We start from the raw sequence: 27,554 nt of genomic DNA, 5'->3' as shown, positions 1-27,554 counted from the left end.
TGTAGCCTGTCACATTAGATAGCAATTCTTATCAGCACCAGAAGCTTCACATCACAGAAAGTGCACAGAATGGGAGACACCCAGAAACCTGAGCAGAATATCCTTCTGTATCATTTTGAGGTATGATCTTAAGGTGGTCTGTTTGCTTTTTGACAAGACTAGCCTACAGTAAAAAAAAATAAAATTGTGGGAAGGAGAACCTTCCTTTTTCATACTTACTTGTTCAGTACTAGAAACGTCCTCACCTCTGCACTGTTACAATATGCCCCTATTTTGGCTTGCTAACATAGAGTTAAACTTCATTATTTTTCAGACAGATTAGCCAACTGAATGTTAAATATATTTCTTAAATAAAGTAACTACAATTATTATATTTTGAGTTTTTCAGAATTATTCTATTTTAAAATAAAAATACAATGATGTAAAAATTAACAGGTAAAGGATACAAGTCTTGAGTTAGCAAGCATGTGCCTTGGTTTCAGTGGAACTGTAAATGTGATAGCCTCAAGTATTCAATAAATAGGAATCCTTGAACAGTGGTTTTGAGAGACAGTCAGGAAAAATTACTTGTGCTAGTCCAAACTAAGAGTTCTGGGGATATTTTTGTTTAGATCATTTTCATTAGAGCAGTGTCCGTGTTTCCTGAATTCTCACTAGAGCAGGTTTTATTGTTGTTACTGAACTTGAGCTTGATTCATTATAAAAAGCTGGGGTGGGGGCTGAATCCAGTTGACAAGTTTGTAACTGGGGGCTTAGCTTCTGTGAAATAAATCAGGGCATTAGAGGTGGGTGCTAAGCTCAGGGTGTACGGTCAGTGAAGAGAACTTTAGTGAGCCAACAAATCTGCACTGAGTAGAGACACCGTGGGATAACTGATGGGCATCTGAGACCTTGAATTAGGAGCTTGGAGGCCCCTAATACATTGCCTTGGTGTACTACTGTCTCCATATTGTATGATGATGTTGTAAGCAGATGAGGGGCTGACAGCCTCTCTTTGCAGACAGCAAATGAGGTCACTGCCTCCCAGACAGATAATCCATTTACTAGAATGTACAGATCAACCTCATCTGCTCACTTCTTAGCTTCACTACATGCATTCAGTAGACAGGGTCTTCCTACAGACCAGAGCATTTGGCAGTTTTGTACGAAGGGCCATGTGAGCAGAAGAGACACCAGAACCCAGCCCTCCAGCTACCTGGGAAGGCAACTCGTGGACAGCCTGGTCTGCACTACTGTTGCTCGTTAAATATCTGTTTTTAAAAGGAATAAAAAAAACCAACCTTGGTTACTCAGAGCTTTGCTTATACAAAGTTTTTATTACCTCATGCTGAATTACGTTTCATGGGAAGTTGTTGCACATAGCATTTACTTTACATATGTTTATGTAGAAACTTAGTTGTTCTTGTCTTAATAGTTCAGGTTTTCAGTATATTATTAAAAATACCTGTAGTGCTAATTACAGACAGATTATCTCCTACACTACAGTTTCTAATCTTTTGTGACCAGAAAACAATTGGACAAACCTGACTAGGCCTGTAGCTTGTATGATTTTTCAAGTGCTTGCATTAAATTTTAATTATTTTTTTTTAATTGCTTGTGAGGACCAGATGTACTACATATTTTTTTAAGTATCTTATGGTTCTTTTGAGCTTTATCGTGGTGAATAGTCTCATGATTTTGGAATGACTTTTCTAAGTTTTGATGCCATATGTTGTCGTCTTTCCCATGTTTCTGCAAGCAAAGCCCTTGCAATAAAAAACTTAGCTGATAAAGGGGAGGTCAAGGAATTGATTCCTTGGCTTTGCCTCTTCTTCCCATTTCTGCTAGACACAGACTGGAGATAACCAGCTACGGCCTTCATCTGTTTATTCACTAAAGGCAGAAAGTGGGGGAAAGGGTCATGTTGTTTTTCTAAGACTTCTGAGGAAAATAGTACTCCAGTTTTTCAGTCAATAAATAATAATCTTTCTCTGACAATTCAATGGCAGCATTACTGAAGAGCACGTGGTTTCCAGGAATACTAAACATAGATTTATCTTTCCTGCTCTTGTATATTGCCTTGAACTTCTATGCAGAGAAAAAAGAGGCACTTACTTTAGCAAGCTGTTCTGCTTAAAAGTCTGAATGCAAAACATTCTGGTCACTTCTCTTACGTTGCTCGTGCTTTTTTGATAACTGTGATGTTCAAAGTGCTTTACAAACTTCATTCAAATGGATCTCAGAAAATCATATGCAGACAGGCCTTTCTTAGGAGAGTTTGTTACACCAGTTAGTGGGGTTTGGAGGTCTGTTAGCCATGAAAAGAGTCAGACTACTCTGATACACAGATAATGTTCAACAATGTAAGAAGTATCTCTGATCTGACCTTCTGACAGCCTGGCCTGGACCAGCTAAAGGTGGTTCTGATTTGTGTTTTGAAGGTGAGGAGGACATTTGTGCTGCTTGCAGCCACCAATCTGTTATAAAAAGGATTTGGCTTGAACAAACTGCAAGAGTTCTGTTTGGTCTTCCTCATCTTGGATATTTGCAGCAGAACAGAGACAGTGAAGGTCTGCAGATACATGGGCTCTGTGCTCCTGAAGTGATGTGACGAATATTCTGATGCTTCTCTTCTGTGCATGTGTGTTTGTCCTTTTTCTCCTTGACAAGGAAGTTGAAGCATTTTTTTGTGATTCAGCCATGACTGAAGTAGTTATAATAAGACAAAATTTTTGAGTCAGGGGAGGTGGGGTGAGGGGGTTGGAGGGGCACATTAGTTTTTACTTTGAATTTTGTTTGATCCTGTTGTTTAAATGAAGTTCTTACACTGAAGCTTATTTGTCTGCTTTGTAGAAAAAAGGGAAATGACTTGCACAGAATTATAAAAACTACTGGGCAACTTCATAACATAAATGCTCAGCATAGACACTATTTCTTGAGATCATTTAACAATTAGTTAAATGCTTCCTTTAGGTTTACTTAATTTTATCAGCATTGTTTTCTTGTCAGACATGTGGGATACTAGCAAACTATTTTTCGTTGTTTTTATTGATAGCAGAAAATAAAGAGATTCACATCTTTTAGTACATAATCTTAAATGTTGAAAAGTGCATAGTTGGCATGTGTTGCAGTCTGTGGTTTTAATGGGAAATCCTCAATATCAAAAGACAGAGAGCGACTGGGATTTTTGTAGCTGAGATAGAAGACTGGAGGGCAAGAAGATCTGCATTCTGTTCTTGGCTAAAACCGTTGTCTCCTGAGAATTTTTTGAGTTCAGAAATTTTTGGCAGCACAAGTCAAAGGGAAACAGTGTTCCACCATGCTTTATAAGATAACACTGAATCTATTAGTGCTCCATAACAAGTAAACCTCTCACCATGATGAGTATTGTGGATAAACCTATGAACAGAGTTTGGTGTATGAACATCTGAGGAGGAAGGATGAGAAACTCTTAAAAATTCCAAACTCATTAGTAAATTACAAATATGACATACTTCACAGTTAAGGTGAAAAATCTCATGAATGCTATTGGAAGTTAAACCAGCTGAGAAAAGGCTACACTGAAATAATTTGTTGATTTTCATGGTTATCAGTCTTTGAAATATTATCAGCAGATTTATAAATTTGCACAGATATCTCTCTTTTACTGATGTGAGAAAACTTATTTAATCTTTAAGTGCAGCTGTAGAGATCTGTTTCTTGTTAGATGATAAAATACTCAAAAGCATGCTTGTGGTAACTAAAGCTCAGTGAAAATGAGGGTTATCTGAGATGTTGTCAGTATAACTGTTAAAAAAAAAAAGATACAGTATGTCAAGAAATTTTTAAATTAATTTTATCCACCCTACTGTGATAGCCATGAGAATACCTTTTAGTGGTAGATGAATGGTTTCTGGGTTAAAAACCAAACAAAACTCCATGACAACAGAGGTAAAACCTCTGCAACAGGCTGTAAGAATTGCCTGTACTTGCCTCTCAATGCCTTGGCACTGTCCTGTGCCCAAGGCTGCTGTCTGCAGTCGGGTCCCCGGCCATGCTGCCAGTTGGGGCAGCCGCTGGGTGACCCACAGCAGAAAGCTGCTGTGCTGGAGTGGGGGGTTCTGCTCAGAGCATCAGGTGCTGCCGTCAGTGTATTACTGCCTGGATCCTTGATAATGAGAGCAAGCAGGAGAACTGTTTTATTGATACGAGTTTATCCAAAGGAGCTAAGTAGCCTGAAAAGGGAAGAGAAGCTGAAAGTGAAATATCCAGAGGTAGGGAAACCTAAGGAGGAAACAGGAGCTCGCTTAGAAAAACAAAGAATGAGGAGAATTTTTGCCCAAGCTTGTAGAAGTTTTACTTTGAACTTGATAATTGCCATTTGTTTCTTAGATACGTTGGTGCTGCAGAGGAGAGTAGAGGTAATTGCTTTGATTATACTTCAACCTGGGGTGATATTTGAAGCAATCTAGCTAGGTGTAATGCAGCTCCTTTCACGCTACTCCTTTGGGGTGTTTTTTTCTGCTTTTCTTAGCTTCCCCTATAAATCTGTAGTAATGCACAGGCTTAGGTACTAAGTGTAAGCAGTAAGTCTTTCTGAACGGAAACACTCCTCCAGTTCTTGTTCAGGGAATTTTTTTCTAGATAAATGAGAGCGGAAGAGAGGAATGGGATCCTGACATGGAAGAGTGGAGAGCAAGGTGCACAAATCCTAACAGTTCATTAACAAGGGTCACACCAAGCTGTTTGGCACAGTTTGTGAAGGACTGTCATTGGAACGTGAGTGTTTAGCAGTGCAGGAGCACAGGCAGATACACTGGCAATTTGTGGTATGAAGGACATGGGGAAGAGGTGACTGTGGTTAGAACAACATTGCAGAAAGAAGTAGATAAGTGGATTTAAAGAAAAAGAAAACAGGGCAAAGATCTGTTATATGTAGTCTGCACAAGCTATTAATTGCACAGCTCCTTTACGTTAAAACATGGGATTACAACAGCAGAAATATGGAGAGGGATGTGATGAAACTGGAAGCCGCCCAGGGGCGAGGCATACCCCATGAGGTGAGGAGGTGAGCAGAGTGAAACAAGGAGGAGTCAGAGCCAAAGCAGCCATAGCAAGAAGCAAATAAAAATGGAGTGGAGAAACAGAAACAGGGTGAGGAGTAAGGATCACTTCTAGTGAAGAGGCAACAAGACCAGAGGGGAGGGTTGTGTGGGGCTTTGGGGTGTTTCGGTTCTGTTGTGATTTATTGGTTGGTTTTGATTTGGTTTAGTTTAGTTTTTTTTTGCAGTACAATAGTTTAATTCCAAATGTTAAGTAGCTAGGCTGTTACATATTCTATGTAGTCAATGCTCTTGAAGACAATTAGTGTCTTCCTGCAAGTGTTCAAACAGAAGCCATTATGAATTTATTGTGATCGGAGGTAAACACTTCATCAAGCATCTACCAGCCTCAAGCATCCAGTGGAGGACAGGTTACCTAGTGAGAGCACAAACATGGCAAGATAATCTGTCAAAGGCCTTGAAACCTGAATAGTCAGGATTGATTCAGTGATACAAGTCAAACTTGGTTATAGCCAGACAGACACATGGTAACCCCAGAATTTTAAAAGTAAAACCAAAGCAGTATCTGTTGTGTAAACAGAATGCCCATCTGAGACTCTGCTGTGTGCTTATATACACATGCAGAATATGCTTCTGTATACCTAGATTTATGCATGTAGAGAGCTGCTTGCTCTTCCATTTATCCCATTGGAAATTCAGCTTATGCCTAGGAGGCTAAAGCAGGAAATGCAGAGCTTCTTTGTGAGGTGGTGTTGCATTTCAGGGCATCTTACTGTCTTCTTCAGTGGCTTTATTAGGCTGATGTGGAGAAGGACTTTTTTTTTTTTCCTTGTTCTTATTTGCCTTTTATTTAAAGGGCATATTTTGCAGGATATTTGCATTCAGTAAACCTGTTGGCTGATACATTTTGCTACAAAATCATTATGTTAATGATGTCCCTAAAGTGTTGTGGTCAGTAATGCTGATTTTGAACGGTAGTTAAGGCAAGTCTTTATGGGAGCAGCAAGGGTAAGGACATGCCTGGGAGCAGAATGGGAAGTGTGTTGGGTTTGTTGTGGACCCTCTCCTGCAGGCGTGGCTGCTCCAGTACTGTAGTGGTCTGCACTAAGCTCCACAAGCATATTGTAGAATGGAGTACAGGGAAGAAGGCAGAGCACCATTTCATTGCAAAGGGGAGACATTCAGAGTGTAAAAATGTACCCCTTCTATATATTTAGAAATCAAGTGCAGAGTTAGTTATGCTAGGAAAACTTCCAGGAAGGCAAGGGGAAAATCCTGCACTTTGTGCATTTCAGTGGAGGGATTCCCTTTTCAACTTGCATTTGAACCTGAACCCAACTGGAATAACAGTGGTTAAGCAAATAGTAATATTATTAGACTCGGGTGCTGAACATGAAATATTAATAACTTTATCAGTAACTTTGGGTGACATTCATTCATGTTCCTTTTCTTAGGAAGGGATTGACTTTTTGGAAAATGAGTAATTTTGTACAACAACAAATAAAATGTCAGTTACATTTCTTCCTGTATTTAGTGTCTGGTAAATATTTTACTTGTCTTTCATACTTCTATGAAGAGCACATGATACAATAGTACAAAGATACAGCAGTACAAAGTTTAAATACTGTGCTTAATTTTTATAGCCAGTAGGAATCAACTTGGTCAGCATTCATTCAAGTCCAAATGACCAGATGTTGTGGGCAATTGATAGCAAATGGAATGTCCACGTACGAGTTGGAATTACAGATGAAATGCCTGTAGGCACTGACTGGGAACATGTACCAGGTAAAAATCAATGCATCAGTTCCATGTTGTTTCTGTAGTTTTTCTCATTTTTTGTTAGTTTTTTTGTTGGTTTTTCCTGTTGCTTTTTACATTCGATAGCAATGCTTACATAAAATATTTTTCTCAGGAATCGTGTGCTTATTTATAGGATCATAGTAAAGCATTTGATAAGGTTTTTCTTTTAAGGAAGACCTTGGTTTTACTGAAAAAAAAATGCTTAAGTAGTTGACTGAAGAGAAATCTGATTTCTTTGGATGAATTTCTGTTGGGTGTTACTTTAGGGTTCTGCCACAGAATTAATAAATGTTAGTTTCCTTTCAGTTAGAACTGAAGCGGTATTCCTAAGCAATAGGGGACTATTGTGCTGTGGGGAGTTTTGTATTTAAATGTGTTACAACATGAGGTTCCTATCTAGATGTGGCTAACAAAACCCTAATGCTATTTTGCACATCTTTCTATTAATCCTGTGTGCTGGATGCATTCTAGATTACATAATTACATTTTTGCCTTGCCTGTAATAAAATTAAGTTTTTATTAAAAACTTATATAAAAAAAGTTTTCCACTGCATTAAATGCATGGCACTTAGTTGCAGAGAACTTGCTTTCTTGTCAAAAGGAAAAAAAGAGGTCACAATGTTGGTAACAGTAGACATTTTTAGACAAACTGGAGTTACAACTGTTGGATTATTCCCCATGTGATAATAAAATACGGCGGAGGCTCCAAAAGTGGGGTATGACCATCCTCTAGTTGGTAGTTACTTGTGGCTGTGGCCACATAGCAAAACCTGTCCACAGTGTGATGTCCTTATGGTCCATAGATGCAGCAAGTACAAAGTCTGCAACTAAAAAGCTTTTTGGTTCACCAGTGCTTCATGTGCTGCAAGTGGCCTGCTTTCTGATGTTCTGCATGCACGGGGCCAGAAGCTCAGACTTGAATAGTATCTACTCTGTTCAGCTCCCCTAAAGTCAATGGAAGGAATAATGTAGTCCTAAGTTGTCTTCTTCCTTAGAAAGCTTCCTAGAAAACTAGCTATTTCTTTTTGTAATGGAGAGTTCTTCTCTAGTATTCATACATAAAAACTGTTACAGTCTTGACATCATCTCTTATTAAACTTTTCTGAAAGTCTATTTAGTACATAAGAAAGCCTGTGATTGTTCTCTCTTCATGTCCCATTATCTTTAGGCTTGCAGGCTTGTCAGCTGGCTATAAGTACAAGGACCGTTTGGGCACGCTGTCCAAATGGAGATGTAGCTCGCCGGTATGGCATCACCGACAAGAATCCTGCAGGAGACTACTGGAAGAAGATTCCTGGAAATGTCTCACGTTTAACAGGCAAGTTGGTTCTGCATGACAGTCCAAAACGTTGTGATGTCTGCTTTGACTTCTGCGTGACGATGCTCAAGCTGACCATATGCAAGGAGAGCAGCATAATCTAAATACTGTTTTGACTGTGAGAGTTTCAGCAAGAATGAAACTTTTATCACCATAGTAAAAACCTTCTCAGGCTATAGTTGGGAAAATAGATCCAAATGTTATTTATTCGATGTTTTTAATTGGAACCTGCTACCTTAATTAAAAGTTGGACAATTTATACTTTGCAGTGACTCCTCTAGATGAACTGTGGGCGATCAGTGCTTCAGGATCCCTTCTCCAGCGCCTCACTAAGACCTTTAGCCATTCCCATAGTTTGCAGAAAACTAATGACACTTCTGTTCTGCTTCATCCTGATGATTTTGAAGATGAATGGGAAGTGATATGAAGTCTCTCAAGCTTGTGAAGCAGTTTAAAAACAGGACAGCATTTCTGTGTTGTATGTACAGAACATTGGATCTAAAAGCCACTAATATTGGACCTGTGATATTAGCACTTTTGTATTGAAAAAATGACCTGTTAAATAGCCCTCAAGCTGTGAGTTCTGATATGTGTTCCATTATCTCTTCGGAGACCCTTTAGGTGTGGCATACTGCAATTGTTATACCATACTACTGTAGAAGCTCCTTTGGGAACTCTTTAAGTTAATCTTACTAGCAATGAAAGAGACTATTTCACAACAGCATGCACACTACTACACGTGTACTTACTTTGAGAAGGAATTCTGTTGCATTAAATATTTCTCTACAGCAGAAACATTAAGCATTGCTCAGTTTCTTCCTGTACTTGGAATTCCAAACTGATGGGAACTCTCTCCAACTGTTGTACATATATTTAGAATTATTTTCACTTGCGGTGTGGAAGAAAATATGGCAAAGTATTTCTTAGTAAGATCTCAGATCATTGTGATTATGCAGCATTGGTGTTGAACTTAGTTTGATCCATTTCCGTATAAATATCTATAAGGCTATACTAACCTTCCATTTCTAAATATTTGGTTCATAATTTGGCGTCATTCACAAGGGAGAAGTTTGGGTTATGCCTAATATCAGCGGGACTTTTGCCCATTTCACACAGGCATCAGGAAGCTGACAGAGTTTTGGGGTAAGTCCCACTTTGGAATAGGAAGAAGTTGCATGTTGGATTTGTGATTACAAGGCAGCTTTCATAATTCCTGTTGTGCTGTATTTGTGCCTCCAGCCAGTGCTTTAACATTTGGACTCAAATTGTTTTGAGTACCAAACTTAGATTTATTAAAAGAAAAAACGGTAATTGATAGAATTACCTATATATCCCATTAAAAATTATGATATTGTGAGAAAATACTTAACAATATTCTGAATTTTAGCTATGTTAGCTAAATATCGAAGTGTCTTAACAGATCTTGCAGCAGAGGTATGTGATGAACTGGGAATTAACCTAAGATAATCATTGCAGTTTATTTTTCCTTAAACAAAATCTTCTTTGAAAGATACCTCATCTTTTTTTAAGCAATAGAACTGTAGATGAGAGAACTTGAGTTCACTATGTAGGGGGAGGAGTTATTTTGTGTTTGTTCTAAGCTTATAAATCATTCAGAACGTTTAAAACAGCTGCTAACCAATACTGTAAAAGAGCCAGCTTCAGAAAAGGCCAGGAGTTGAAAAGTGGGGATGTTTCTGTTTGGAGGACGTAATACATGCAGAAAAGGATGTGTTTTCTTTTTAACCTCTGTTCTCTTTCAGAGTAAGTTGTGCATGTACTGCACTAAACTTGGAACAAACACGGTGCAAGGTGAGAATGTGAATCGGTGGAGAGAGAACCAAGTTATGTCACTTTTTTTTAGTACCACTTGTGATATTGGCTGTCAGTCCTCAGTCTGATCTTTCAGTCCTACAGAGGGGAGAGGTTTGTTGCCCTTTTACAGACGATATGTTTGCTTCATTGCTATCTCATCCGTATATGGAGATTACCCCAGAGGGATTTTTTAGCTTGTCTGGCAGTGGATTGTAATGGAATCAGCTTCTGAAGTAACCCAGTCTGTTTTATGCAAATACAGTTTGGTATCTTGAGGACCCCAAAGAAGCTAAAATTCAGCTTAAAAGTATTTTGAGGCAGCTCCTGAGTCAATCACTTTGGAGAAGGGACATGAGTACTTCTCTGTGCCCTGCCAACCACCAGATGCTAAAGTACAATGGCATTATTTAATAGTAATTTTGTATTACATTTTTCAAAGTCATCTTAGTAATGGCTTGAACTTGCTAGTTGTTTATTTCCTGTATAATACTGTACTTTGCTATGCTATATTAAATTGGTGTCGAGCTCTTATCAGACTACTTTTTAGAGTAGTTTTAATGAAATTAGGATGAGGTTTTTATTTTTATTTCTGTATTTAGTTTTTTGGTTTTGTTTGTGCTTTGAGACAAGTGCAATAAACTAGATTTTTAAGAAATAAATTACTGTGGCAAGACTCATCTGTTGTATGATTCACAAGAGGAGAATTCTCTGTGTCTGGAAATTGTCTTGATGCAGAAGACAGGCGTGCTTATGAAACCCCTCCCCTACTGTTAGCCCGGACAATACAGCAATGACAGCGTAAGGACTTGGATATTGTAAAGATTATTTCATATATTTTTCAATTGTTACAAACCTGCAAAATGGTCATCTTCCAAGCAAAGACAATTAAACACTTCTAATATTTTAATATTAAGCTTATCCTCTACATATTAAGATTGTCTTGCTGTAATAGAAGTAAACAAGTTTCTTTCCTTACACGCTAAACACACATTGCACTTGCGTGTTAAATATTTTGGCTTTCAGGGAAGACCATGCATGTTCAGTCACAGCTAGAAAACAGCCAAGCAGAAAATAGGTGACTGTATCACGTGCTGTAACTGCACCCTTCCCTGCATTTTAAAATATCTGAGCTCATCTGAAGACTTCCTGTGTTTCTGGCCTCTAACTGGAACTGCAGCTGGGGCTTCAAGAGAGCACCTTGGCTGCACTTCCCAGAGGGGAGAACTGTTTCCTGCCAGAGTTGCAACTTGGGTCACTTCATACAAGAAAGCATAGCAATGATTAATGACATTTCAGACACTGAAACCCACTTCCAGCCGTAGGAATCCTGTTCAGATTCAGATGGCAATGTCCTTGCTAATTATCATAGCTTTTATCTTGGGAAACTGGTTCGTCTGCTTCTGCTGGCTCCTGCAGGGAAGTGTTAGTCTCCTTACAGCACCAGCCCCTTGCTGTTTTGCAGGAGTAATCCTTATGTCACAGCTTAAGGAAGTTCAGATGGCTGTGACGAGTTGGTGGGAAACACCTGTCTTAGATATTGAAGTAACTTGGTTTTCTTTGTCTTGCATCAGTAAAAAGGAAAAGGATCGTGTTAAACAGTACAAAGACAATCTTTAACTATTGAGTGTCGAAGAAAATATATTAATTGCTTAAGTAAGATAGCAGACCTGTTGTCAGGAAACACTGCTACCACTAAGAAAATAATAATAAGGAACACTTAAGTATGGACTTGAGTCATTGTCTAAACATAGCTTTATTTATACAGGTACAAAGAGTCACTTTTATTCCAACTCTTCGTACCTGTACAGAGTGTCTCTGATGCACTAGACAGGAATCCCCTCTTCTCCCCCACACGCATGTGGACATCAGATCTGAACCCTGTAACTCCTCTACATTACTTTTCAATAGATGGGTCCTACCAAGTATCTCAAAGGCACTTGTGGATTATTTCAGACTAGCCTGGCATTCTGACTTATCTTTTTGCTTCTCTCTTAGAACTCCCTTTCATGAGTGAGCTGTTGGTAGTTGTTTCTGCTAGAATTCTGGGTAGATTTCAAGGAACAATCTTGAGACAACTTTTCAGTAAATGCTGTTCTGGGTGTAAATGCTTGAAATTCAACTGCCTGTATGCCTCTGGTTTTGCCTTGTTAATTAGCAATTAGAAAAACATAAATCGTATATATATGAAGATACAGAGATTGCCTCATTACCCTGGTGAAAAATCTCTGGTCTTCAGTTTTTACACTAACCAGCCCTGTCCACGTCCCACCCCTACCATCAGGGGTAGATGAATCTGGAATATCCATCCATGCAGATCTGGGTAGAGGATTTCTAGCTATAAAATGTGAGGTGCAGGCTTTATTCCTTTTGCGGCCTTCCTGGAAGTGAAAGCTGCATGTTGGCAATAGTACTATGGTGGCAAGTAGCCAGCAAAGAAAGCTGATGTATCCCTTGCCAGACAAAGTAGATCACCCTGATTGTTTGATAATCAGTTAATGTAGTTAAAAATAACCACTCTCACATCAGCACAACAGAAGAGAACTTGTAACATAGAGGACAAGATTTTAATTACTGGAAAGTGAAAGTGGGGTTGCAGTCATTATCTTTTATGAATTATTACAGCCAGAGCACCACCAATAAAGATTAAAATGTCTGACTAGATGAAATTATCTCCCTAGCCTGCTGAATGGCAATATCTAAGTTTATCACATAAACAGGTATGGATTTCTCATCACCTGAAATCAAGATAGTGTGGTTTTGGGTTCAGTGCAGGACATGTAGATAATGCTGTGACTGGTGTCATATGGGAAGCTAGGTGAAATTGCCATTATGATTCCTTTGGTCTTTGATATTATCTGACTCAAAATCTATTTGAATAGGTCTATTAAAGTTGTTAGATTAGCCAGAAAGTTAAAATCTTGTTTGACATTAGTGGTGGTGGGGGGGTAAGGCTGTTGAAAAAGTAAGGATCTGTTTGAGAAACTTCACGTTCTTATCGAGTGTGGGCTTTTTGTATACACATACATAAAAGCTTCAATTTCTGTTCTCTAAAAGCTAATGCAGTTGTATACCAAAAAATACTAAATAATCCAAACTGAAAAATGCCCTTTCTGTCTTAGCCCTCAGGAATGGCTAAAATACATTGATTTTTATAGCCTGTGATTCTCTAGTAGGAGCACCTAATAGTGCACAACCAAACAGCTCTGTGTGGAGCTGTAGTTATGAATCAATATGTTCAACCTTATTCACTGTTTCTGTGCAATGTAGAAGAAACCCATGATTTCTCTTTTTTAATAGACCTTTCTCATAATCTCAGCTGAGATTCACTTATGGCAAATAGACATGAAGGAAGACTTTGGTTTACAGCACTGGTGCTTTGAATCTCATATCCAGAGAAAATATACCTAAAGATATGTACAGAATGGCATTAATGTCCTGTACTTAGCATCTTGAATTTGCAGAAGTTGACTGTGTGCTTTGGTGGACATGTAGTCTGATGAAGGTGCTGAGTGTTTGCCAGGAGCTCTCTGTTACGAGCAAGCACAGGTATCTAGTATGCAGGATGATGAAGGGGCATAGATGTTATGTCAGTTAAAGCACAAAATGAGGATACTCGACAGATGACTCCTCGCTGAAGTTGTTACAGTGCTGTGTTTTGCCTAACCATGAATTAGATGAATTTAGCAAAGCTTCCCTGAGTCTGGTTAAATATCAAGCTAATTAGGCCTCTCCCAGGAAAAGGACTGGGAGGAAAGTTCCAGGGAAGCCCCCGGCTGACTGCCTGGCACACGTGCCTGGCTACGCAGCAGGAGGGTGGACAAAAAAAGAATGAATTTGCTTGATCTGCAGGGGGAAATATGCAACTGCCAGCAAGAAAACCCACAATCCCTGGTTGTTATAGGGGACAGACCAGGCAGCTGATCATGGGAAGTGCAAAGTAAGTAGAATAATTGCTAGGATGACTGAGATTTTTACTTGCTCAGCTCCCACGCTTTTCTTGCTAAATCCGTTCTCTGCCTTAACAGATGGACTAGAGTCTGTTCCCTTGGTGAGCCACACCCAGCACTCCACACTGGGAGTAACAAGCATGTGAGGCGATGGATCTGCACTTCATTCCATGCTGCTCTGGTGAAAGTCCTTTTAAGTTATGGAGAACGTGGTAAATGATCAGTGTAACACTTTGAAATAACAGGTTTAGCACTGTTAATTCACTTTGTAATTGCTGTAATAATAATGCTGACCTTGTTAAATTTCAGTGTTGATGCCATAGGTACTTGTGTAGGAGATCTGTTGGGCTTCAGGCCTAATTAGCTGGTTACTTAAAATACTGCCAGCATGGGGTGTGTGTTTAAAACAACAAAAAAAAATCTGGCATACATGTTTGTCTGTACTGAGAACAGATACATTGGAGAGCTGAACCCTGTTGCTTTTAAGGCCTGCTGACTTCTTTTCATACTGTCCTGTCCTTAGTGGTGTGGTCTGTCTTCTATCTTTCTGTGCACAACTACATGGTTACATGGTGCCAATTTAGAGCACTCCTGGGAGGACAACTGTGTAGAGGCAGTTCTAAGTGTTTGTCACCTTCTTTCCTTCTTCCCCATCTTGCCACTTCTAATGGCTGTAGGACAAGAGGAGAGGTCCAGGGAAGTAGTAAAACAGCTCCTTCTACTTAAGCGTTGCTATTTTATTAAAACCAAAGTTAAAGCGAGCAGGTTTTTGTGTTACCTTTAACCTTGTCCACAGTCCTTTGCAGCATGTTTTTTCACCATTGCTGGCTGCTTGTAATATGGTAACTTCTTAAACCTGATTTTAATAGAAGCCTTTCAAGATGGAAGGTGACAGATGGTTGGTTGTTTTTGCTTTAATGGGCAAGAGGTGCTGTAACTTGCCAGATGAGTTTTCAAAGCATACTGAGCAAGGTGAGCTCAGCTTTCACTTAAAAGGCCATGTCTCATTCAGTCCCTAAGTTTCGCAGTCATACACCCAGTGATTTCTTAAAGTCAGTTTTAGGAGCAGGTTGGTGTTTACCTTGCTGTCAGCTTCAGAGACCTAAAGAAGAATATTGTCTCTGCAGAACTGTAGGGCTAAGAGCTAGACTTCAGTGCATATGTTCAGTTCTCTCATAGCCCTTTGTTCTAGGCAGCACAGATAGGGCGATAGCCTCCATATGATTCCCTACCTTGTGAGTTTTGCCAGCTTCTGTGGTGTGGATAATAGGGGTCTTCTGCAGATCTCAGCAAACGTGTGGTTTCTTGCATCTGTCTCTAAGGATTCTTGCTTTAGGTCTAGGGTTCCCTACTACAGTTCCTGAAGTCAGCTGAGGTGGAACATGTCAGCGTAACGCAGATATAAATCACATCATTGAACAATTGTTACAAATGAAGCTTCTGTCGTTCTTTCTTCATGCTGAATTTCATGCAGTTTTTAATTTAAAGAACATTGTGGGAGTAGCACAGCTCTTGTATCTACCATCTGCAATTTTTTGAGGACCTTAATGGATCATGGTGACTTTCAGCTTGAGCTGGGTATTTTTGAAACCCATTGTCTAATGAACTCAACAATTAGACCTGTCTCTGTGTACCCAGATAATTTGTGTATCATTATCCTGTTTGCTTTCTGCATTCAAAATTCTCATCTTTCATTACTGATCTCTGTTAGTTTTCAAGTACCAACTTGGAGAGAGTAAGTTAATTGAAAATAGTGATTCCCCAAACCCTTGAGTGGATTGACCTGGGTCACCACTAAAACTTTCTTGCAGATTTTCCTGTGCTTTTTCCATCAAGCTTTTTATTAAAAGCACTGCAGAAGTTGTACCCTTCTGTAAGCCAAATATGGTCCACTTGTCAGCGCCTGATGGCGTATTGTTTGAGAAACACTGCTGCAGTACAAGTGTGTACATATTCTTGCTTTCCCAAAAAGAATAACTAATCTGACAACTATTGAAAATTAGTTAGTTTATTAGCATTGGTATTGTTGATCTCTTGGCTTATATTTCGCTGTTTTCTCAATGGCATATTTGCAGTATCTGAATTTAGTTGTCAAGTTAAGCTCAAGCAATACTGGTAACAGTTATAACCGTACCGTGGTGACTAGGAAAAAAATGATCTTTTGATTATTTTGAAAAATTATTTTGTGAAACCACATCCAGGGAAGAAGGGAATATTGGAATACATGCCTTTCGTATTTAGTCTTATATAAATCCATGGCAAAGCTTTCACTACAATGGATCTGGATATGGCTTTAGGAGTATTATTAGTAGGATCTAAGGCTTCACCATGTGACACCTCTAGAAGCAAGACTGCTTCTGTTCAGCCAAGGAAGGGATGTTTTTGGAAGCCACCCCAGGCAAGTGATTTTGCAAAATAAAAGCAACTATTTTGTATGAAGTGATAGACTAGTATTTAGGAGTCACTGCCAAGGAAGACAGGCTCAAGTTTTAACATGGGTGACAGTTGGGGAAGGAACCATCTTTTTTTTTTTCTTTGTTGATGACAGTGTCTCTGTTGCAGTCCAGATAAGTAAGGAGTATCTTTGGAAGCCATTCTGTGCCTCTGGTTGAGAAACAGGAACATACCTTTTCAAAAGGTATTCAAGTCATAGGGAGACCTGTGTAACAGGTTTTGTATAATACTTGCAGTTTTGATCCTGGTCTGGGGTGAAGCTCTCTCACTTTGTATAGTGATAATGTAGTTTTGTTTCCTTCTGATATTGATGTATTCCTGTCTGGGTTACTATGAACAGCTGGGAGCACGAAAACCAGTACTAATAATGAACTGAGCAACAGTAATGACCTGGGGAGTGGTGACAGGAATAAAAATCAGAGAGGCTTTAAGCAGTGCCTGCCTTAATTCATTTCTGCTAGAGTGAGTAGAGGTAAAGTGATGGTTTTGGGGAATGTTGAAGAAAATAATTCTGACCTGTGAAGGAAGAATGAGGAAAGGAGAATCGGGTTTAATGGCAGGAAACATTTCCTCACGATAATGCTTATTGTGTTGTGCTGCTGTCAGGAAATGGTGGGAGTCCCATTCTATGAAGCAGTTAAGGCTGGACAAACAGGAGCAATCCCCATAATGATATAAATGGATAAGAACATCTGCCGGAGACATTTCATGTTTTCCTGCTTTGCTTGATGCTTTTATGTCAGTGGAGTTACCTTATTTTCACTTCTTTAAGTACTCTTATGTCCTTCTGTGTTCTGTTTGGTACATCTGAATGGCATTAGCAGAAAGTCAGGGCTTTTGAAGATGTGGAACACGTGTACCTCTTCCACTGATGTCGTTTGGTGCTGTGGACACTCCGCATTCTGTAAATCAGTCCTCCCGCTATTTTGGTTTATCCGTGAACATTCAGGGCTTATTGATGGCCTGTGTGAAAACAGTGTTGTTTATTGTAGAGGAGGCACAAAAGCAATCAGCTGGCTTAGCAGTACATGTAACATCCCTGTAACAGCTGCAACATAAGCGCAGGTTTGTTTGGGTTTATTTTCAGAATCAGTACATCAAGAGCATAAGAAGAGAATAATTCATTTGACCACTGATGATTTGACATTACAGATAGGGCAGATTGATAAAAGGAACACAGTTAGACTTAGGTAGTAAATCTATTTTTGTCAAGCTCTAGGTGCGGTTTTCAATAATCTTTCTCCCCAGAGGTAATCCTTCCAGAAGTGGATGGTCACATTTAATATCAGCCTTTGTCTTCAACAGGCTTGAGCTGTGTAGTGTAACCCTTTTACTTATTACCTGGTAATTTGCACCAAAAATCAGCCACCTCATGTATTTCTCCATGTTTTCTTGTGGTGGAAGAAAAACAAAGAAATTCAAAGGGATGATCAGCAGTAAACTTCTGTTTACTTGTAGGCAGATGAAGGAGGAGAGCAGGCTAACAAGAAAAGGGGCATTGAAGGTTTTCTGCTGAGTTTTACTGTGCTTGGGAGCAGTTTCCAGACACTGCTCAGAAAGGAGTAAACCTGACTGTTGGGCATGGTGGGGTGACCCTTGCTAACCAGAAGTTCAGCAGGGTGTCAGGTTTGGGGTTTACAATGAGGATATGGGTTTGACAGTAGCATGATGGTCAGGCCAAGTACCTCCTACAGGAATAGGAAAGTGGGCAGCAAGCAAATAAGGAATTATGTTTTCCCATTTTAGAGGCTGGGGTACTAGGAGGGCAAGCAGAAATATCATAATCATTGTGCTAGTTTCATGTTCTGATGCCCCAAAGAATACAGGTTCTCCACAGGCTCTGAGCTCAAGACTTCCTATCACATTGCATGCAGCCCTTTTGCTAGCTGAGCTAAAAGCCATCTGTTCAGATAGGCAAACTGGCTTTTTTTTCTTCACAGACACCAGCTAATGAAGAGGGAGAACACTTATCTTTCTGCCACACTATATTTAATGCCTAGGTCATCAAGGCTGCTTGCGATCAAGATCGCATTAAAACGGCATGTGTGGTATGTGTCCCAACAGGAAGAGTGTCTCCTACAGAGTCAGCTGCATCAGTGTCAGGTTTGGATCTGAGTGAAGTTTCACTGTAGCCTAATTAATGAATAGGGCCTGGTAAGGTCACAGTCCAAAGCAGTGATTTGGTTGCATAAATTTCTATGCTTTTGTTTTAATAGGGAGTCTACACAAGATTTGTTTGGTATCTGAGCAACCAGTTTCTAAAGCATCAAATCCCAAGCAAGAGGCAGGAAAGGCTTCTTTTGATTTTGGAACAAAAGACTTCCGAATACCCTCCCAGCTTTGTATCCTTGGTTTGGTACAGTACAGTGCCACTTCCCCATGCATGAACTGCAAATGCTAAAAAGGTGAATAGATGCAGATCCAGACTGCCAGCTGGGACTTTCTCCCTCCCAAAGAGAGTGCTCAGTGCTGCTTAGCACTCTGTGAAAGGCACAGCATTTGCTAAGCAGAGCTTTTCCTTTTGAGTGGGGGTGGGCAGAGCCAAGCTCTGTGTTACTCCTCCCCTTTTCTGCCTGCCTGTAGCTTGGAAAGTTACTCCCTCACTAGCAGAGGCAGCAAGGCAATTCACTCCCCCTTTTTTCTCCTCACATCATAGAGCAAAAGTGGAAAGAGGATGGGAACACATCAGAGGCCTGCTGTTTGAGCAGAGCATAGAGGATTGTGGTTCTCAACCTGTGGTTGGTGGGCCCCTGGGGAGCTCTGATGTCATCACTGGGGGTTGTGAAGGCTTAAAGCAGGGATGAGGAACATCCAGCCTGGAAACATTTGGTCTGGCCTGAAGAGGAAGACAGGATCATAGAAATATCCACAGAAGGTGCTCTGAAAGTGCAGTTCCCCTTCTCTCCAATTTTGAAGACCCTTCATGGGAAAATTGAAATAAATATTTGATGCAGTCTAGCGCTTTAAATTCTGAATTAAGTCTTGGTGGTCAGCAGCCACAAAAGGTATTTAAAGGGGGTCCACGGTGAAGGAAAGGTTGAGAATCCCTGGAGAGGATTGTGGTTCTCTTTTTGGCCTCAGCAAGCTTAGCTGTGCAGTAGAGAAACGTGCCTGGTGACTCTGTGGCTTGTACAAGCCAAAAGGCTGTATGCAGGTGCAGCGTGGAGTACTGCAGGACAGGTCTGCTGCTCGCTGGCCTTTGCTGGGGGAGTGCCTGGGAGACCCGAGGAGTTAAAGGCCACTGCAAGGCAGTATTGCGCCAGAGACCTCTGGTGACAAGGGTATTTGCTGATATTGCTTGAGAGAAGGCTGGAGCTCAGAAGGTGGGATGTAGGGGCCGTGCCGCTCAGCTGTGAGGCGGCCCTTCCCTCGCGGTGGGGCAGCGCGGGGGTGCTGCGGGGCGTGTCTCAGCGGGCGCCGCGGGCTGTGTGCCGCCCAGGAACTGCAGCCTCAGCTTCTCACAGCACTCGGGACACGAGTCTTGTGGTGCTTGGCCCCCCGTCTGCTTGGCCGTGCTGTCCTCCCAACCCCCCGGTGCTTCCCCGGGCGCCTGATCTCAGGGGGCAGCCAGGACTTGCCAAGTCTCTTCAGCAGTGAAGGACAGCCTGGAGGCTGGCCATGCTCTTCTCCCACTGTCATGCTGCTGCTGTGCTGCCCCTGCACCCTAAGAGCGAGGCTGTAAGCAGTGCTGGAAGGGGCCAGGGGCAGACAGGAGTCTCAGGACAGGCTGTGCTGGGGGCAGGGGCTTTATTCCTGGCAGAAGGAATTGAGGGTGGAATGCCTCCTGCTGCACACCCAACCTGGGAGGACAACCCTCAGGAGAGGCCACAGTCTCCTGGGAGACCAAACTGAGTGGAGCAAAGGGTTACAAGGATATACACCTTGAGTCTTTCAGCTAGAGCTTGATAGCACAGCCCTGGCTGATGGGGTGATGGCTCGCTGACCCACCATGAAGGTTGCAATGATGTTGCTGGATGTGAACTGGCCATCTCTGGCCAGCACATTCTACAGAGCTCCCACACCACAGCTGATGTTCTCAGTAGTGAAAGCAACCTGACTGATACATACACTGCCTTAGCTGTGCAGCTGGTATTTCTCTGGTTTTATCCTTCAAAATATTCTGCTGGACAAGTGACTCCGGTGAGTGACTCACCTGGTCTGCCCTCCCAGCAGCTCTTACCTCAGGGCTGTCTCAGAAGGTGTTTTTCTGCCAGGGCGTTCTCAGTCTAACCACAGCCCTCGTGCTGCTCCTGGCAGGGAAGATGAGGTGGCAGCTAAGCTGAGTCAAACCTTGAGCATCTGAAGGAGGAGGCAAACCTGAGGGAGTGCTCCTGAGTTCCTGCTGGCACGCGAGCATTTCCTCTTGCTAGCACTGAGAGCTCTGCAGTGGCTTTGTCAGATGGCTGTGGCCCTATGGCACTCAGTACTTTTCCCAAGCTCTGTGGTCCTCGATGTTCCAGCATCCCTCCTGCTGGGCAAGCCTGCAAATGCCTTGTAACTGAAAGAAGTGACGTGCCCCTCTCCTCACAGAATTGGTCTGCAAGCAGTCACTCGAGTCACCTCCATTAGTAGTTCAAGACTTTTTTTGGCCGTAGCCCTGTCTGTGCATGTCAGTAACAAAGGACTGAAATCAGTTTGAGAGCCCGTGTCCTTTTGACTGGTCACTTTGAGTCACTAACAATCAATAGCTTTCCTTGATGCAGGAGTGGGAGAGAGCAGGAGAGCAAGTGGTTTTGGAGGAAAGGACATTAAAAAAACTCAGCTCCTCATGGAACTTCATTGCCTCTTTTGCTGTGAGGTAGAAATTACCAATTCTTTTAGGTTTTGCTCTAAAATGCTGCCTCACAACATTGGCAGGAAATGACACCACATTAAAAATATGAATGTGGTGTAGTATAATGTGTTTACTATAATTTACTTGCACCATTAAAAAGAAGAACCCTAATGATTATAAAATAAAGCCTGAATATTAAGAGCATGATGCCAAAAAAACCCCCACCCTTACATCAAAATACTAATTATCACTAAGGCTGGAACAAAGGAGCAAAGGGACAGCTTTGGGCAGGGGAGCTTTGCTGGCTGAAAGAGAAGATGGGGCTGCCTGATGACTGGTGTGGGAGGATGGACAATTCTCCCTTGCAGCCTTGAGGCTGTAGGAGAGGAGCCGTGGCACTGGTTGTGAGTAGTGGAGGAACTGGGGAGCCAAGTGGCCAGGAGGATGCTGTCCTTGGAGCTGGAAGCTGCTCCGTGTCCTGGCTGAGGCGTACAGCCAAGTGCTGTCTGCCTGGAAGCCTCTCTCTTCTCTTGGCCTCCTTCCATTGCTTTCTACAGAGGACCCTTAGGGAAGGGCTTGGCTGGCCCCAATGCCTTACTCACCTCCCTGGTGAGATCCCTGGAGCCTCCTGCCCTTGTGTTTGCCTCGGGTGGGGAGTGCAAGGAAGGGGACTCTGGCCTATGGTCTCCCCTCGTATCCCAGGCATGCAGGTGTCTTGCCATGGCTCAGAACAGGCTGCATCAGGTCTGAATTTGGGAATTGAATTTTTTGGGTCTAATATGCTTTCCTGAAGGTGAAGGGTTGATTTGCACTGTGCCATTAGATTTGTAGTGTGAGGAACATAACCTTGCAATGGCTGTTGTGACTGGAGCTCACCCAGAGTCCTGACTTAGTGGCTCAGACTCTTCCTGAAACTTTGTTGCACAGTTGAAGCCCAAGCTTGGGACAGATCATAGTCCCTTTCTGCCTTCCCTGCTTCTCTGAAGTGGGTCTCTGCCTCCTTCTTTCGCTGACTCCAGATCCATTCTTGTGTTTGCATTGGGAAGTGATTAATTTTTCCTATGGAAGAAAGAGGCAGAGTTGATGGCAGGGGATATTATGTGGTTTAGAGACAGATGAGAGATTGAGGTGGTGTGGATGTAACCTTTGCTTGGCTCAGCCACAGGTTCCTCAGCCTTAGATGCTTCCCTGATTAAAAATCTCTAAAATAAGGTTGGACTTCAAGTAGATGCTGCAAGTTAATCAGATGTGCTGGGCCCAACATGGGAACTGCTGGCCTGTGTCATACACAGTTTAGACTCTTATGACTTGAGCAGTAATTCCTAAACTTGATGAGTTTCTCATCATCTGAGGCTTCTAAAGAATTGCTTTTTTGACTTACATGGTCTTTCCACTTATCAACAAAGCCACTAAGCAAAGAGATACCGGTCCTTCCAGAGGTCATCAGGGCGAGTGGAGGAACCTTTTTAATCCCAGATGAACTTGGATCTGTTTCTTTTAGCAGTAGTAAGGGGTCTCTGGTGCTTTTGCAAACTGTATTTTTGTTTTCTGCTATGACTGCTAAGTTAAGTTTTGCAAGAGACCTCTGCCCCTTTCATTCTTGTGCTACACGTGCACATGTATCTGCTTGGTGGCAAGATGGGGAGTAAATCAGTGCAAGCAGCAGCCTTGCAACACCATAGATGTGGTTCTTTTGTATGGTAAAAGAGGATGGTTTGACGTGGTCTGAGCAAGTAATAGGCAGAGTTTTTTTTTTCACTCATGGTAGGTAAAGATCACTGAAGCCATGCTTGGAATTAATGGTGATCTAACCTCAGACAGGTGCTGACACCAGCCAGTGATGGGAGTGCTGTTATTAGCATAGGTGTTATGAAAGCTGGTTTGCAAGGATTTACAGTGCTGTTTAAATATTAGGCACATGGCCTGGGTGCCTTGTTTGCCTTTGTTGGGAGCATCGATCTGAAGATGGGGTGATGCAATGCACAGTGATGTGCTGATGCAAATAGATTCATTATACTGCAAATCAAAAACCCATATGACTTGAACACCAGACAGAGGACAAATAGGGATTAGGAAATGAACTTGGCACCCTGGCCTGTTTCTAGTCTCTGTCTTTTCATGCCTCTGTGCTGGCTCTTTGTCCTGGCTATTTCCAACTTCATTTTCAAACCAGCCTGTAATTGCAGCCCTAGCTATAGCCAAGGCCTCCTCTCCTGGCAGGTCTTGCTCTCTTCCTTTTTCCTTTGCTGAATGCCTGCCTTAGTTTGCAGCACTTGTCCACAGAGGAGCATGTTCTTTAACAGCCCCATTTCTCTCCCTCTGAAGCCCTTACCCTTTCACAGCAGATACGCTTGTGTGGTGCTGAATGTTAAGCATATTCATGAAGTGAGTGATTTTCAGGTGTGCTTACTGTCTGCACCTTCTGCAAAATTTAGGGTGCCCACCTCTGGCAGTGCTCACCCCAGGCTGTGACCATGGCAAGAACAAGGATGCAGCTTTTGTGGCAGGACCATATGTCAGAGAGCAAGATTGAGACAAATGTTACAGTAAGGGATTTTTTTAGACTATATAAACCACCTAGTTTTGTTTTCATGTCAATTTAAGTTCTTCAATTACTTAATATTTTGGGTAGAAGAAGGCTGTTTAAGATCCCAAATCCATCTTTTAAATTTGTTACTCAAAATTACAATAGACTTCAGCTCCATCAGCAGACTCTAGACAGGATAAACTTTGTGACTCCAAAATATTTAAGGGAGATGCAGAGAAGAGTCAATTGCAGAGAGTCAAAAATAAAAGTAAGCTGGTGGTACTTCTCTTCCTCTTGCTTTCCAAGGAAAGTCTTTCTGGCCTTTTTCACCTGTCACAGCAAATAAACTCACTTTGTCCTAGACTGTGAGTAGAATATTTTGGTTTGAAAGTGCTTGAGCAATACATGGAAAACATTTATTATATTTCATCACTTTTTCATGATAGGAAGTAGTTTGCTAGAGGAACTGGCTTTAACCAAGCTTTTCAGGAATGCTGGCTCTCTGTACTGCCTTGTATGCTTTTGAAAGCATTTCCTACAGATGAGTAATTTGCCTTTTGTGACTAGATTAACCTGTGCAGGTGAGACAGAGGCTTTTAAGTACTCATCCTTACCCCTGTGCTCTTGTGGTGTTAGGACTTGCTGAATCTTCTTTCCCGCACCATTGTGGCCAGCTCTCTGACTCTAGGACTGGCAGTCCTCTTCTGCAGAGACATAAAGGCTGTCCACGTTTGCATTATTAAGCTTGGCAATGGTGTTGCAACTGGCACTAACTGGCATTTTTGCTGGCAGCCTTCGCCAGGAGATGGAGAACTGAATGGGCTGTGAAGTCTGCACTCCACTGTGCTCCAAAGGTGCCAGAGGACAGAGACATGCTGGCAAGTCAGTCTGAGGAAAGCTGATGCCACTGTTGCTTGCTCTATAAACAAAGGACTTCTGTTTCCAAAGCTGAGAAGCCCCAGCCTTTTTCCAAGATGTGACTGTATTTGAAAAACAAGCCTGGACCCAGTTGGGTGAGTAATCTGTGTAGTCATGGGTGTAGTTTGCTTGCAGTTCCTCTTGGCCTCTCCAGATTAAGCAGCTCAGACATACCAACAAGCCACACACAGTGAGGTCCATCAAGGACCTTTAGCAGAGTAATCCCAGCATGGGCTCAGCAACAGGCTTGACTTCTGTCCTAGAATAACAGGGGGGCACAGCAGTTAGCTGACTTTGGATTCATCACAACGCATGAAGGGACCCTTTCTATCTGCTGGAGTGAGTTACCCAAGAGCTGGTGGGAGGGCTGTAGAGAATCACAGAGGCAGCTTTGGCCTTGAATTCTTCTTTTGTTAGCGGGCTCATTTGAAGGTGCAGGATGTCCTGCCCAGCCTGTCATGCTGTTCCAACGTGTAATTACCCTCACAGCTTGGGAGCAGGAGCGTCTTCCAGCGCTCAGTTCAACTGACCAACTCCTTACTGCTGAATCCCATGATGTCTTTGTCAGCAAGGCTGATAAACCTTTCCTCCAACCCCCAGCTCTGTCTCTTCCCCCAGCTTGGAAAACTTTTCCACGTGCAAGTTAGACCTGATTGCTTTACTTCTTGTCCATTTTGGAAGGTGCTTCCACGCCATTACTACAGAAGCAATGGGGAACATTTACTCAAGAATTTAGCAACACAGATTTTTCTTTTTTTTTTTAAGTAGTCAAGTGAGGAATTATTTCTTTAGATTTCTGTATTTTTATTGTTTACAAGGTAACTGAAGAGAACCTTTATAAGTGTTCTATGTTTTCTAGCAAGGGAAGTAAATTTCTCATGGTAATTACTTGGAGCATCTATAAGCTTCGTTTCTTGGGAAAAAGGAACATTTGCTCTTCTAGGAAACATTTTCAGTGCCATCAGTCTAAGAATAGCAATCTTCTTGCTGTTGCATCTCAGATTTCAGAAGTACATTTTATCGTTCATTGTGCGTGCAGTTTGGAGATTATTTTAGATTAAATACCACTCTGTTCTGCAGAAGCATGAACAGCTTACAGTGCCTCATTCTCTGGTGCTTTTTTTCCTAACCAAAATTAATTCACAAATAAAGAAATTTGTGCCTTGAACATGGCCTCCTCTGAGCACATCAGGGCCTTGATGACCCCAAAGGGAACAACTGTGCTGAAATAGTTCAAGTGGCAAACAACCCCCGGCTACAAATTTAAGCACTGAAACAAAATCCTACAGTTTCACTGACGGCTTCCAAGAACGGAGGCAAAGCTGCAGTGCTGTGGCCTAGGAGATTTCAATCATTGCAATGCTGGTGGAGCCGGCGCAGCTCGCTCCCCACAGAGCAGGCAGGGGCAGTGCCAGTTTTACAGGGAAGGCTGCCCAGCGTGCTGTGGAGTAAAGGTTGCGGAGCAAAGAACTGAAGCTGTACCCTTTGCTCAGGACTTTGATGTGTCTAATCATGTGTTGGAGTCAGGACCTTATCCCTAAAAGGCCTTTTGATCTGGAGCAGCAGCGAAGGTGTTTTCTGTACCCTGGAACACCTCAGAAGGGATAGCTGGGTATCTAAGCTACTCCTCAGGTACCCAGAGTGCACACCAAAACTGCCCCAGCTCTCTCAGTGGAACCTAGGCCCTCACATCCTCCTGGGGATTGGTGACGGAGGGGCCAAAATCCACCAGAAAAAGCTACTTTAGGGTCCTGGGCCATTGCCATACCTGTATAAATGGCCCTGGGCATAGCAGAGGGCAGGCACAAGTCAGTTGGCCCTCATGCACGGTGCTCACTGCACCCATCACAGAGGGGTGCAGGGTCCATTCCTCCCTCCTGCACCTCAGGAGCATTTTTGGTCAGAGCAGTGTGCGTACTCCTACTCTTCTCTGCCTGACAACAAGCACCTCAACAAGCTCTCCAAGGGGAACAGACAGAACTTTGCAAGGAAACCAACTTGTTATTTATGCAGATTTTAAAATATGATTTATTCAGCAGCACATCCCTGACAGCCTCGTTTAGGGATGTTTTCATAGTATGTAGCTTCTCTTCAGCGTTGTGTACAAGACAAAAGTTTTCATCTGTGCCTTTAAAAAAAAAACCCACATCCCTGCCAAGATGAATTAGAAGAGCTGTAAAAAAAGGAGTCATCCTGTTCCAGGACTGCAAGGCTTATGTAACAGGGAAATCCTAATGAAAAGATACGCCCCCCCACACACACCCCATGCACGCTTTTCCAGGGCACGTGCCACTTCAGGGGTTTCAGTCACTCGGTTTGTATTTTGATGACATCTGCCACTGATTTATTCAAATATATTTACAAATATCTTCTCCCACATATCCTCATTTGTACATGCCATAGAATGTTTCTATAAAATGCAGTGCGGACCTCACCTCACCACAAGGGTCTTTAAATAAAATATATTGTAAAGTGCCAGTTACAGTTCTTTTTAAAAGTACAGTTCTAATTAAAACGGATATTTGTCCACTGCATTAGCAGCTTCATATAGGAATACATTTTTAGCACAACAGTCTACTTCTGTCCGGTGAGCGGGAAGCTCTCCTGTCACCCCTCTAGCTCTCCAATTTCAGGTCCAAAGGCTTTAGAAAATGAGGCAGAGGCAGATTGTCCAGAGCCTCTGGGAAATGCTCAGGTGAAATGGTCCTAATCAAGACACGCATGGCTCTGACAAACAGGGAGGGGGGAGCCAAGCCCACCAGGCACTGAAACCTGTTCTCCCCCAGGAGGTCCTGCCACCGCTGCCGGTTGTCCAACAGTTGCTGTTTCATTGCAAACTGGAGTTCCTGAGGCACGAAGAAGAAGAGGCAGTCGAGGCAGAGGAGCTTGGCACGCATGTTCGCTGCGGGCACGTGGGCAATCTGCTGGAGCAGGGTGTCGAGGGGGGTGTTCCCGGCCCCGTCCCGCAGGCAGGGCGACG

At 42.2% G+C, this 27,554-nt stretch overlaps 2 protein-coding genes across 2 annotated transcripts in view; one reads left to right on the top strand and one right to left on the bottom strand.

The window, feature by feature from the left end:
• Positions 1-8,940, top strand: part of TECPR2 (tectonin beta-propeller repeat containing 2) — a 36,676-nt gene extending 27,736 nt beyond the window's left edge. The window contains exons 17-19 of the mRNA XM_008939441.1: positions 6,665-6,806; positions 7,990-8,139; positions 8,409-8,940. Of these exons, the coding sequence (XP_008937689.1) occupies positions 6,665-6,806; positions 7,990-8,139; positions 8,409-8,566 (450 nt within the window). The 3' untranslated portion in view covers positions 8,567-8,940. The remainder of the gene's footprint in view (positions 1-6,664; positions 6,807-7,989; positions 8,140-8,408) is intronic.
• An 18,249-nt stretch (positions 8,941-27,189) lies between these two features.
• On the bottom strand, positions 27,190-27,546 carry LOC103772125 (ankyrin repeat domain-containing protein 9-like; the record flags this gene model as incomplete). Its single annotated transcript, XM_008939442.1, has 1 exon — positions 27,190-27,546. A coding segment is annotated over one exon (357 nt), but the record flags the coding sequence as incomplete, so codon positions are not given.
• Between the last annotated feature and the right edge of the window lie 8 nt (positions 27,547-27,554).

This window comes from Merops nubicus, unplaced genomic scaffold (assembly GCF_000691845.1).
Source record: "Merops nubicus isolate BGI_N331 unplaced genomic scaffold, ASM69184v1 scaffold49494, whole genome shotgun sequence".
In the NCBI taxonomy this organism is placed as follows: Eukaryota; Metazoa; Chordata; class Aves; order Coraciiformes; family Meropidae; genus Merops; species Merops nubicus.
Note: the sequence above shows the minus strand (reverse complement) of the source record. Positions and strands in the feature narration are given on the sequence as shown.